The following is a 13965-nucleotide window of genomic DNA, read 5'->3' as shown; positions in this document are numbered from 1 at the left end:
TATGTACAAGTGTAGTGTATGTTCTCTCTGTCTAGTATGTAGTACATTCTCTCTGATTCTCATCATAGTATATATTGACTCATGTATGAACTAACTCTTTGTATGTTTCAATGTACTAGGGAATAGTAAGTAGTATAACTCTAAACTATACCTATTATAGTTTACTAGAAATGTTGTTTGAGTGACTTAGTAAGTTTATACACCTTTGCTACCCAAAGGTGATGGAACTGATGTAAACGCTTTATATCTATACATATATACATAATATATAAATAAGGATCAAATGACAATCAGACAAACAACATGGTACTCTAAGTCTACAACCAAACAAGGAACAAGAATTAAAGTGAGTTATCAGTCTTAAGTCCTTCAAACCTTACTTATATAACTATATATGTATTGGACATGATTTTGACAATATATAAGTTTAAAGAATTGAAAGTAACGATTTGGTAACTAAGACCATGTTTTATAAAGAGTTTAACATGTAAAAGAGTTTGATAATCATTTTGAAGTAGTTTTGTTGACAAAACAGTTAAAAGTATAGTAAATCCATTTGTTTGATAGTTATAAATCACATGTGATTGATATTATAACTACAATGATTCAACTTGTACCCCTCCCCCATAAAAGCATTTAAAAACATTTAAAAGGTTTATTAAGGGGTATGAACTCACCTGTAGTGTGTGATGCCACTGTGAGATCGGTTTAGGAAGTTGAGTGTTAATTGCGGGCTTAAGCACAAACGGATCCTATTAACCATATAATGACATATATATGTATACAATTAGTGCTTGTAACAACTAATTATTGAATTGGGGCCACCTTAGGGACTAGTAAACACTTATATTGAGTGTTACAACCATATATGATTGCATATAAGGGGTATATGGCTATACAAGTGAGTGTATGGTCAAAATACATCATTTGTGTGTGTGTGCAGCCAAGGTGTGCGGCCATGGTGTGTGTGCGGCCGCACACTCCCCATGAAGTGTGTCAAAACATATTTTAAGGCCTTAGGACTCATCTAGGAAGGTTTCTTACTTCATGCTCTAGCCTTATATGGAGTTCGTTGCCATTTTAGGACCTAAAAAGGGAGTGTATGGCTGGAATGGGTGTGCGGCCGCACACACCTGTGTGTGGCCGTACATTCAAGTGTGCGGCTGCACACTCCATGTGTTAGAGTGTTTGGTCCGAGTGTGCTTGATATGCATTGTGTTATCCCATTTATAGGCTCCTACCTTGATTGTACATGGTTTAGAACACTTAAATAGATCCAAAACAATGTTAAAAGATAGTAAAACAAGTTTAACTTTGATTGAATTCATCTATTGTTCGAGATAGAAATTTTGGGTTGTCACAGAAGTGTGCCCTTTCCTGTTGTAGTTATTACAATTCATTACCCTATAACTTCCGTTGTGATGGAAATTGCATTAGTTGCACTTTGGTAAGTTTCTAGCGTATTGCTTTGCTGGTGTAGGAGTAACAGGAACAGTGGTGGGAGTAGTAGCAGCATGGGCTGCCACTATCTGTTGTTTCTTGGAAGGTTCTTCTGAAGATTGACCCTTCCTTTTGTTCCAAAACTTCTTCTTCTTCTTCTTCTTGTTGGTATTGTTGTTGTTGTTGTTGTTGTTGCTCTCCATGGGTTGCTTCAGAAAAGCAGTCATGAATCCTTGGTAGACGCCAAGGTCAACGACGGACTGTGCCAGCTGTTTTGCACTGTCGAAAGTAACTGGATTGGAAGCTAGTACACATCCTTGAATCTGGGGTGACAGTCCCTAGATATATCTTTCGATCTTCTTGCTCTCTAGAGCAACCATTCCCGGGAAAAGTATTGCTAAGTCACTGAACCTATTGGTATAGGTCGTGATGTCTAAGCCTACCATTGTAAGGCCCCAAATCTCTTGTTGGAGCTTCTGTACTTTGCCTCTCGGGCAGTACTCTTGCATGAGCATTTGTTTCATGTTTTCCCATCCCATGGAGTTAGCCACTACTAGATTTAGTGACTTGACGTGGCCATTCCACCACGTTAGGGCTTGTTCGAAGAAAGTACATGCAACAAATTTTACTTTGCTTCCTTCTTGGCATGAGTAGATCTCGAATATTGCTTCCGTTTTCTATATCCATTAGGATAGAGCCATAACTCCTCCAGTCCCATTAAAGGATATGGGTTTGCTGTTGGTGAAGTCCTTGTAAGTGTATTCCCTGGAACGACCTTGGTGTTGGCCATTAGTAGAGAGCTATTTATTCCTCCTCCCGACCCGTTGTTACTCATTTGGGCCATTGTTGCTGTAACTGCAGCTGTTACAGCAGCCTGGAAAACAACATTGTCCATTGATGAGGGTGGTGGTGGAGGTGGTGGTGTTGGTGTTCCTGTAGTATTGAAACGTCAGGGATTCCTTCTTGGCAGCATGATTCTGCCATAAGTTCAAAGACGAATTCGTGATAAGTCTTGAGAAATGATTATGGAAAGTCTTAGTATTATATGCTCTACGTTCTGAACATTACCGAATTTGTAAGTTAATTGCGAAATTGAAACTTATAATAATAAGTGCATGATTTCCTTAGTATTTTAAGAATTTAATGAAATACCCAATGAAATAATAAATGCGTGTCAATCTCATTGATATTAATATTCGATACATCGATCAGGAAAATTTGACCTTAACACAGGTCTAGAGTACATCAATGAAAATGGGAAAATTTGACCGCCTTCAGGCCCTCGAATTGTGTGCTCACAATCCGTCGGGTTTACATACATAAAGGAAAGTGTAGCACCAACGCTCACTCGATAAGTATATACATAGCGCAAGAAGTAAGCGCTCTACTACGAGCGGGTGGCACGCTGCGGACCATGGTATGTTGTCATGGAAGTCCAAGCTCGAGTTACTTGATGTTCAGCCTCGATGACACGCCTCTCCAATACAACCTGTTTTTTCCGGAACTCCCTAACCTCGGCTCTAGCAGCAGTAATGTCTTTCTGAAGGGAAAAGGTGTGCTCTATTGTTCGATCGTGTTCTTCATCCAGGCGACGAAGACGTACCGTCGTGATTTGGGCAGTGGCAGCAACGTCCATGTTTCCATTGGTGTTTACCCTTGCTTAGTCGCCTTGGTTGGCGATGTGACAAACCATGACAGAGAGTGCTCTGTTAGCCGAACCTCCACTACTGAGGTTATAAAAGCCTTGTCCCATGTCGTAGGGTGGATGTTGTCCTTGTTCCCTCCTCCGTCGTTTTAGATCTACAGCCTAGGGGGCGTCGGGCCTTGGAAGTCCCGTCAGAGATTTGGTACTACATGGGGAGGGTTGTAGACCTCGGGTTCTGAGTCAGTGCCCTCATCATCTGCTTCCTCTTCCTCTTCCTCTTCTTCGGGATCCTCTACTGGATCTTCCTCGGAAACCTCTTCGGGATCCTCTTCTGGATCCTCCTCGACCCAACCTACATTTCCCTGGTTTGGGTAGTAGGGATCCCCGGGGATATTAAATCCTGCCATTTTGTCTGATCGAGAATAGAGACAAGAGAATTATATATTGAATTTTATTGTAAGGAATTTTTTTTTGATAAAACCCACACCGAGTCCTCCTATAATTACCTAGTGTACACGAATTACATATAATCGAGATTGAATGGACCGTTGGATAAGTAGCTTCACTCCAAGCCCACATCTAAACAAGGAAAAGACCCTAAAGTGAAATCATAAATCCTAAGCCCATGCAACCTGTAACACCCGTCAAAAGTAGGTCAATAACAATCACATGTGATTATGCCAATCATGTAATGTGATTATGTTAACCTAGTAATGTGGTAAGAATGTTATGTATTTCATGATAAATTCTAATACAAATATGAACTTTCTTTATGATACAACTCAAAGTATACATCCATACGATTCCAAAAATATAGAGAACATCTGAATCTGACTTCGCATGAAGAAGTTATGAAAAACCAAACACTATAAATCTCTATAATAAGAGGAATTTAAAATAGACTAAGAATTAGCTATTTAAGTCTAAAAGAGAGTTTTAGTACTCGTAAATACCTATGCGTGCATATAAATAACATCAAAAACGGAGTTCGTATGCAAAAGTTATGGCATTCCGAAGATTTAGCTTTTAAAAACCCTAAACTAGCTTATTCACGACGTGAGTTTTATGACGCTCACGACATTCTGTCATAATTCGGAATCTAGTAGCTGCGAGAGGATAGGATTGAAAATTCACGACATGAATTTTATGACACTAACGACGTGAGGAGTCATTCTGTCATAATTCGGAATCTAGAAGCTGCGAGAGGATAGGATCCAAAATTCACGACCTGAGGAGTCACAAGGCCACCTTCCGAAGCTAGGGACACAAATGGCAAGTCTACGGAGTGAATCATGAGACTCACGACATGAGTTTTATGACACTCACGACGTGAGTGTCATAAAATCTTACATTAAATAGATGCTTCAACCCATTCACTTCCTTACACCATCTCCTTTCTCCTCTCTCACTTGTTGAAGCTCTCTTGCATCCCGAGCCCCGACAAACTCGCACGCTGACTGTTTCGCTTAGATATCATAAAAATCACGCTACTAAGGTGAGTTTCACGGCCCCACTTTCTAATATTTCGGGGGAAAACGCATGCTAGTCATTGTATATATGTTATTATTATGTCTATATGATTGTATATAGTTATGATAATCGAGATATGATTGTTCTAAATATAACATTTTGAATACATACAACTATTATTAATGTAGATGTTGAGTTATACTTAGGATTCTATATATATTTTGTGTGCAATATAGTTCTGAAGTTATATTCAAGAGTTTTATATGTTAAGTTATATAGTATGTTGCAATTAATAGTTTTATGTCAAGATAAAACTAGATATATTATATGTTGTTATTGTTAGTTTTATGTCAAGATAAAACTAGAAACGTTATATGTTGTTATTATTGGTTTTAGGTCAAGATAAAACCTGGTTTTTACTTCAAGATATAGCTGTTATACTGCCTATATATTATGAAGTTAGGTGTAATGTTTAAAAGCAAAGTCTAGTAACTTAAGGTTTTAGACATGAAAATGCTTTTGTTGTTAGAACTGTAGAACGTCGTCAAATTCTACCTGAGCTACTATATTCATCATATAAGATTGGGGATCTTAGTGAAACTCCTCTAACCTGTATTTGTTAATCCCATGTGAGCGAGGAAGTCGTGTATAATTAGTATACGGGTTGACCACCCCGCTTGTGGTTGTTAGCTACAATCAACCAAAACCGAGTGATGAACAATCCTTTTATTTGTTATTGTTCCGGAGTCGATGAAACGTGCAGAAACTACCGCAAGGTGTGATCCTTGTACTACCGCAAGGTGTAATCCTTGTACTACCGCAAGGTGTGATCCTTGTACTATTGCAAGGTGTGATCCTTGTACTACCGCAAGGTGTAATCCTTGTACTACCGCAATGTGTGATCCTTGTGATAATAATAGGATGTATATGACTATGTCATATAGTCGCAACTACAGACTCATGGTAGCAACTTGTTAAAAACATTATACTTCGTCGCTATACAAGTATTAATGTTAAGTATAAGTTTCCCCTACTTATACCCTAGGTACTACTTGTATATTAAGTAGATAATTATACCTATCACACATACTCGTATAGAATTGAAATAGATTTATATGTAGTGGTTTTACTCGTATAGAATTAAAATAAGATTTATATGTAGCAACTCTCGTTTGTATGGAATTACAAACACTTATATCCATAGTATATGAGACTTATAGGTAAACTACTTATTCAGTAAGTAAACCATTATACCTAGGATATATATACTAAATGTTTGAGAGTCAAAATTATACTTTCAAAACTATACTTTTGAACTTGAGAAAAAGTGTTATTTTTATATGGAGTCAAAACCTATGGACTCACCAACTTTATGTTGATGTATTTTAAATTGCATGTGTTTTCAGGAAGTTGATAACTATGATACGAGAGATGACGTTACACTGCCCGGTGTTTCCGCCGATGGCCGAGGTGTGACACAACCTCACTCATATGTAATCTTAAAGTATGCACTTTGCAATTATAGCCCTGTCAGTGAAGGTTTTTAGTTTTTATAAGCTATTTATTTTAATTGACGATCCTAGTCCTAACGAAATGTTGGGGTTTACTCACTTGTTATAGTTCTTATTGTGTCTTAAATACTCCTATAGTATTTAAATTTTTAGGTTTGATTCAAGTGTTACTTTGGTAAGTTTTTGACTTGTTGCTCACTACGACTATTCCCCGACTCACGTTGGTCATATCTCGGATAAATATAGTTGATCGGGCTATATTCTTCCTAGATCTGATTACATATTCTGAGGTTTAGTCGTAGTGTCTAACTTGTCTTAATACTTTTGTATAGTTCTAACTATGACATTAAACTATTGCATGCATGTATTTGTACATTTATGAAGCTAACATTTTAATTTAATGAAGTATGGTTGGTGTGAAAACGTTTTATCAGTGAGTTTTAGTCCCTTTGCATTTATAGTTTGTATATCTTATGTGGCTCGATATACTTAGTTCACTATAAACAATTATCTGATACCAATCTGTCACAACCACAAACCAGAACGGCGGAATCGTTCGAGGGCGGATGACTTCATGTAGTATCATAACAGTTGAGTAAATAGTAAAGAAAGCAAACACAATCATCATAAATATAATTTAAAAAGTTACATTGTTGATTGTAATACATGTTTCAAAATAAATTACATTATGATGATATAATAAGTTTGAAATTTGATGCCTTAGCGTTCCTTCCCCAAAAGCAGTGGTTTACCTGTATTACTAAATCCCTGAGAAATACAAGTAGTTTTGAAAAAGTGTCAACAATTAAGTTGGTGAGTTCATAAGCGTTTTTGTATAATAATTATATGCCTTTTTGTATAAAGTAACCGAGTTTGTTTCTAAAAAATCCAATATTTTCTATAAAAGAATGGTAGTTTTTAAAAGTTCCAAAAACCGGAATGCATAATTATTTTCCTTACCTAAAATAGTGTAAGTAGATTTATATATGTATATATAATCACTAAGGCATTTGATAGCCCCGTAAATCAAATGTTTTAATACTTCATGTGAATTTTATAACCGTACTATTGACCCAGACTGGCTGTCAAAACGTTCTTCAGGCGTTGGAATGATATGACGTTTGTCACCCAGACCTACCGGTCCAACTGTAGCTAATAGTTTAGGTGCGGGATTGTCAATCCTGTATAGATCTATACACAAGAATCACGCTCTCCATATAGGACTTGAAATGCATACTTGAAAGTACGTGAAGTTAAATGTCTCACAAAAGTTTGTATCAAATAGATATACGTATGGAAAGTCCATTTTTCTTGTAAATGTAAGTATTTCCTTTCTATAGTGTTCATAGAGTGTAAAATATCATGAATATCTCGTAAACTATACCTATTATAGTTTTTCAAAAGTGTGTTTCATTTGAATGATAACCCTTAGTGTGCTACCAACTTTGCATGTAAAGTATAACATTTATAATAACGTTATTTTACGTATTTAACATTTATATACAAAGTGTAGATAAAGCATTTGAAACTGTATGTAACGATTTGCGTTCTAACATAAGTTTTTCTTGCATTTCACTTGTATTTCTCCCCTAAAATATAGTAAAAACATGAAAATATAGGGGTATGTACTCACTTTGAAAGTGGGATGAATTTAAGAAAACGAGACTTTTCTCGGGTAGCACTTCGACCAGAAAGTGGAAAATTTCTCGGGAGTTTTGGACCTTAAGACCTTCGTCGTAGCTTGGATACGTAACTGGGGCGTCGGGATAGTTTCGGGAGGCTCAAGAGTGAGAAAATATGGGAGAAATGTGGTGAATTAGCAAAAAAAGTCAAAAACCTCGCACCCTTTATATAGGGGTGGAACTCACCATCGTAAGTTGGGCGTACGTCATGCATGACGCAGTCGTCGGACTCCGGACTTCGGATGGGACATACTAGAGGGTAGTGGGGGACGTGGTCGATCCGAGTCCGAGCACTGAGTACGCTGGGTGTACCCTTGTACGCTATAGCGTACTCCCCTCAGTTTGTGTGCCTCAATCTTCTAAAATGCGTAACTTTCGCATGCGAGCTTCGTTTTTGACATTCTTTATATGCACGCGTAGGTGAGAATGTATAATCTACAACTTTCATTTAGACTTAGCTGGCAAATTTTGAATTTATTTTTAATTATATATTTTCAATAGGCCATGACAGGAAAAGACCATTAAAAATTCATAACATCTTCATCCAATGTCCGTTTTCGTTTGTCTTTTTACTGTTGTACTACTATTGTTGATATCTTGAATTCTCGTTTAGGTCGTGTCGGCTAAATATCGCTCAATCTCTATTTCTAGTTTTTAGCTTTCTACCGCTACTCTGAAACTTAGAAAAATCATAACTTCCTCACACAAAGTCAGATTTGGACGTTCTTTTTATGTACGTTCATGGTTTAATGATATCTACAACATTCGTTTAGATACCTAAGGCTAAAAAGTATTTTATTGAAATTTCGCATTTTACGCTTAATAGTGTTTTTCCGATTTTGCCGCGGATTTTCGATTGGTGATAACTTCTTCGTTAAAACTCGGATTTTTGTGTTCCTTACATTTTCTGAAAACCTTGTTACGATATCTATTACTTTATGTATCCCAATTGAGATTTTTGAGCATTTCATTTCTAATGCTATTTTTGTTTATTTATTAATTCAAAACAGATTACAATACTTGACTTAGGTTATTACATTGACTCTAAATATCGGGTTGTCACAAAAAGTCAGCCTTATACTTAGTAGGCCTCATTCACGAAGCCAATATATAAGGGGGTATAAGGTTACTGCCTATAAAATGGTGGTTTAATGGCTGTCCACTCTCACCCACCGATTCCTTGATTGGTGGAGGGTCGTTAGCCGAACGGGTAGGATTGGAAATTCTCAATAAAAGTATAATGAATATTTTTAGTAACTAAATGTCTGACGAATTCCCACTCTTAGTTACTTTGGAAAAATGTGAATTTGATGCTAATCCATGAAATTGCACTTTGCACCTCCCCAAGTCGTCAGTGGCGCATATGTGGTTAACCAGCACACTAAATTGGACTAACAAGGGTGGCAAAGGGTAGCTCGATGTTTTGTCATAGATCAATGGAGCGTGTGTGGTTAATCGACACATTGATTAGGTGATAAATGACATCGAGTGTACCAAGCTAATTTGCATGGTTATTCACACCTTGTTTGCGATCCTCGGTATCCCAGTCACAAACTTAAAGGGCATAATCGAGATTAAACATGCAAATATTTTGCAATTGGATTACAGAATCCCTCTTCCGAATTGTAAAAAATTGTGTTGGGTCCTACCCTTAATATTTCATTTGGGTGTTATGTTAAGGACTTAAATCAACGAACTTGAATTTCTCCCTTGTAGATGTCTAGTTTAGACAGCTATGGTCTTCCCGAATCTTTTGAATATAAATTTCCTTATAAAGATGATATTCCACAAGATGATCGAGGTGAAAGATTAATCCCTTCTTCGTGATGTAGTGGAACTTCTCTTCCTCCACCTCCTCCGATAATTCTCCCTGGCCCACAAGCTAAAGGTCAATCAAGCCCTATTGGCTAGCAAACACTAAGATGGAAGGTTTGTGTGTGCACATGTCTTGGAGATGAAGTCACACATTGATAGGTTGGGAATGTTGGATGTCGTTTTTTCAAGGAAGTTGGTTGTTGACTTGGTTCTTCAATGACTTCCTAAGTCATATAACGGGTTCTTTAAGGACTACTATATGGGAGATCACGACATGAGCCTTATTGATCTAACATATTTGCCTGTTTCCGCAGAATTAGCACTGATTTGGCGCACTGGTAAAGCAATTTGATTGGAAGATCTACTTCGCAAACTTCCATGGACATTGACAATGGAAACATTAGAAGTCCAGAAAAGTCTTCTCCTCCCATTGGAAAGGGATCGACCATGGTCAAGTCAATTGACCAAATGGTAAAGACAAAGGCTAAGTCTGAGATAGTATCGTGTACCATTCCCAAATAGTCCATATGTTTATATTTCCAAGAGAAGGGGCATTGGTTGCGAAGTTTCCATATTTACCTGAATGATCGCAAGGATGGTAAAGTCAAAATGTTTGACTCTACTTCAGGTAAAGTCCACTGTCTAACTCTATTAAGTTCGTATTTGGAGATTCTTAATACACGATGTAATGTAATTACATTTTGATGTTTTGTAGAATTGAAGAAATAAAAGGAAGCGTAAAGGAAGAGTAAGATGATTCTGATCGTGAAGAGATAGATTTCAATCACATGGTTCGATGATTAGAATTTTGAGTTGCTGCTTAGGATTTATGATAGATTGCTTAGAAATATGTAGTAACATAGTTTTCATTTGTAATTGCATTGTAAGGAAAAAAATTTCCGCATTTTTGTAAATAAGTAAAAATTTGATTTTTATCTTATCTTATATCTCCTTGCAATGGCATTTGTGAAAATTGATGTTTGTATGTTTCTATTGTTAGCAATGTGGATTTGATTCTTTCATTTGTGATAGTGTCATAATTTACCAAATAAGGAAAGATTCTCATCACCCAAGTTTCAGTTGGATAGAAACTTGGAATCATGCAAGTTGTATTGTGTGATGAATGAGAACCTTCATCTTTAGGAAATTAAGACTAATTCCTTGTTCACATGTACATTTGAGTCAAGTGAAGGACTAGGGGATCGAGTATACTCGGCTGTGAGTTGATCAGGTCCACCACAAAGAACGGTAAGACTATTCGTTATGCTTTACTAAAGTTTAGCAAATATGGTTATACTTAAACGATTAAGTATAATTCTAAATCATTGGAAAAGTTTCAATGTATGGCAGAAGGAATAAGAAGAATCAAAATAGGTAGAAAGGTAATGTTTATCCATTCTGAAAAGAAGGGAGAGTACTTGAGTATCATGTTTTATGATTATATTAGTGATTATGAAACCATAACACAATTGATTCTCTAAGGACATGTTAGTGCATTTGTATGGCTAAGAAGAGGAATCGTGAATTGTTGAAATGGTTAAGTCAAAAGGTGAATCATACTTCGTTCGAAAATCAAGTCTTAGAGTAACACTCCAAGATTGAGCCTTGAGTGACATAATCTTAAGAAAGCTTTATAACACTTTTCAAATTTAGAGTAAAATGTTTTCTACTCTTGTACATTTGAAATTGGTAAGTTGTGATGTTTTGGATAAAACAAAGACCAACTAAGACCAATTGTTAGAAGTGTTTGTCTTGATAAGAAACCGCACTAACTCTTGAATATTTGTTTGTCAAGTAATTATTCTTGACAAAGAAAATCCTATATGTCAAGAGGTTAGTGGGAGTCTTAAATATCTTGAAGAGTTTCAAAAACTAATCGAGAGTAAACCAATTGTTTATCACTAGCACACGACTTGAGGTTTATAACCTATCGTGTTGACATATTCTTGTTTATGTGCCCATTCCAGTTAAAGTTGATTATGCATGTGAGTTCTATGAGTTCTCAGTTGTTTTCATAACAACTTGGAAGCAATGGTAGGCCATTGTGCTGCCAGGTGGCAAGTAATTAAGATTGAACAAGTTCAGTCCATATGAGTTTGGATTTGTCCCGAACCTTGTCTTGTGATTATGGTTTTGACAAATTCACACGGATAGGAACACATACACCATAAAAATGTAAGTTTCATAAGGTTTATCTCCAATTCATGAAAATGATTGTGAGGAAACTCTTTCACTAAGTACATTTTAAAGAGTAAGCAATTGTGATATTTGCATTCTTAAATTTGATTAAGATTACGGCATCCCTCTTCATAGTTCGAATTGTGAGAAATGGCAAAAGGTCTAAACATTTGAGACTTATTTTTGAAATTTCTATAACTTTTTAGACACACATGTGAGCTATCTAAGGAAAGGTGTATGAGTGTCACAAGCATAGATAAAAGTCTTATCGAAGCATCTTGTATCGGAAATCTGAACTTTTGTAAGAAGGTCAATAAGTATTGATTTCTAGAAGTCCAACTGATTTTTCGGTACATGTCAAAGCTAGTGGGAGCATAAGTGTTATGCTAATAATAATGTAATCATTATGATAGTGGGAGCATAATTATTACGTTAAGTGTTGCAAGTTAGCAATGTTAACTATAGAAAACAAGTTTCAATTTGCAAAGTTACAGGGTTTGAAAAGTTGTTTTGCTATAATTAAGGTAGAGGAATTCATACTTCATTTTAAAACCAGAAGCTTGGATTGAGATTTTAATCAAATTTAGTCAAGAACATATATGAATGTTCTGTTGAAATAATTCAACATAAGGAAATTATATATGTGCAAATATTATAGTAAGAGACTGGTAAAGTATCATGTCTTTATGTGAAACGTTATGTATTGGATCCCATATGCTTCGGGTATAGGATTAATTATATATGCTATAACATTAATATTTTCTAATTTTCTAAATGCCTAGGGCATTAAGAGGGAAAAGGGACTAGAACGAGATACGACTAAAATTGTTAAGCAATTGTCGAGGACAATCTAAGGTTTACCAAAGATTTGGTTGCTTATGGATAGTTGGAAGTATATTATGAATTTTAGAAGGACCATATTGACATACTCTGAGAAGAGATAACTCTTGTTCAAAAGTAATAGTCAAAATAGGAATATCGAAATGTTTCCATAAGTGGAAGTTATTCTTTAAATCTGTGTAAGATTAGAAAACTTAATGCAAGAAGGGTGTTCAAAGGAATGTACTTTGAATGTGAGACTTCGTTTCCATAGATTGAAATACTTTGTAATGTATGTTGCTAAGTCTCTATAACTTTTGTGTATGGTCATTACAAGAGGATGATTGCATATATGTTTAAAATCTAACAGATTATAGCGAATGGAAATAATTTGGTATTCTTACATTTACGATAAGGATTTGGAATTGTGAAATGAGTGTCATTGAAATGCTTTCAGTTGATCTATTTCACAAAGAAAGGACCATTGGCAAACAAAGTGTGCATGCTTGGAGCATGGCATAATTGTTGTTTTAATTCAAGTATTAAGTTGATTAATTGAAACATACAATGAATATTGCATAATCAATATGGTGATTAAATAAAAGGTGTTTTATTTATATTCAGAAGTTTTGAGACCATATTGGATTCGATTATTCTTGTGTTTCACTTTGCATGTTTTGACTTCCCGAATAACTAGTTTATTCAAACTATCTACAGTCAATCATACTTTGGAAGTAGGTATTGAGGCAAGACTGTCATGAATCTGACTGTAGATTGTCTAGGTGTTTTACACATAGCAAAGTTTGTTGCAGTGTTCATGAGTACTCCAGGAATACAACTCGAGTATTGGATTAAACCCACGCTCATCTGAATCACTTCATGGATTTTATCACGAGTGATGGTGAGACGATAATATCTTATATTCTTGAAACCAAGACATGTGAGTTGTAATTTACAAGTCGGTTGCACATTAACATTTGTAAACGCACCAGTAACTTGGTGTTATAAAACATATTGTTGTGTGTGATTTGATGATTAAGTACAAGCAATCATTTGAGTCGAAGTTTATGTTGGATTAATGTCTAAGTCCATAACTATAATTGGTAAGACTTGAACCGACCCGACATGGTCCATTTGGGTTGCATGGAATCATGCATTTGGATAGACTATAATGAGAGAAATAAGTCACTTATGGTTATTAATATATTATAAGTTCTAGTATATTAATAATAAGAATAATAATATTTAATTAGTATTGATCAAGAATTAATTTAGAATTAGTTAAGTGATCAAAAGGAGACTAATTAAATATATGGGTTGATTGTGTAAATCATTCATTCTTATATATGTGGGCTTGTGATCCAAGATTCCTTATGTTGGACTAAGTCCATGGGGTAACCCATGG

The 13965-nt window shown here is 35.7% G+C and overlaps 1 protein-coding gene across 1 annotated transcript in view; it reads right to left on the bottom strand.

Annotated features, from left to right (window-relative positions):
- Nucleotides 1-3276: 3276 nt before the first annotated feature.
- The window catches only part of LOC128134130 (uncharacterized), a 62280-nt gene continuing 51591 nt past the window's right edge, over nt 3277-13965 (bottom strand). Inside the window, exon 2 of the mRNA XM_052771581.1 lies at nt 3277-3497. Coding sequence (XP_052627541.1) covers nt 3277-3497 — 221 coding nt within the window. The remainder of the gene's footprint in view (nt 3498-13965) is intronic.

This window comes from Lactuca sativa, chromosome 5, assembly GCF_002870075.4.
Source record: "Lactuca sativa cultivar Salinas chromosome 5, Lsat_Salinas_v11, whole genome shotgun sequence".
Lineage (NCBI taxonomy): Eukaryota > Viridiplantae > Streptophyta > Magnoliopsida > Asterales > Asteraceae > Lactuca > Lactuca sativa.
This window is presented reverse-complemented; position numbering and strand designations above follow the sequence as displayed.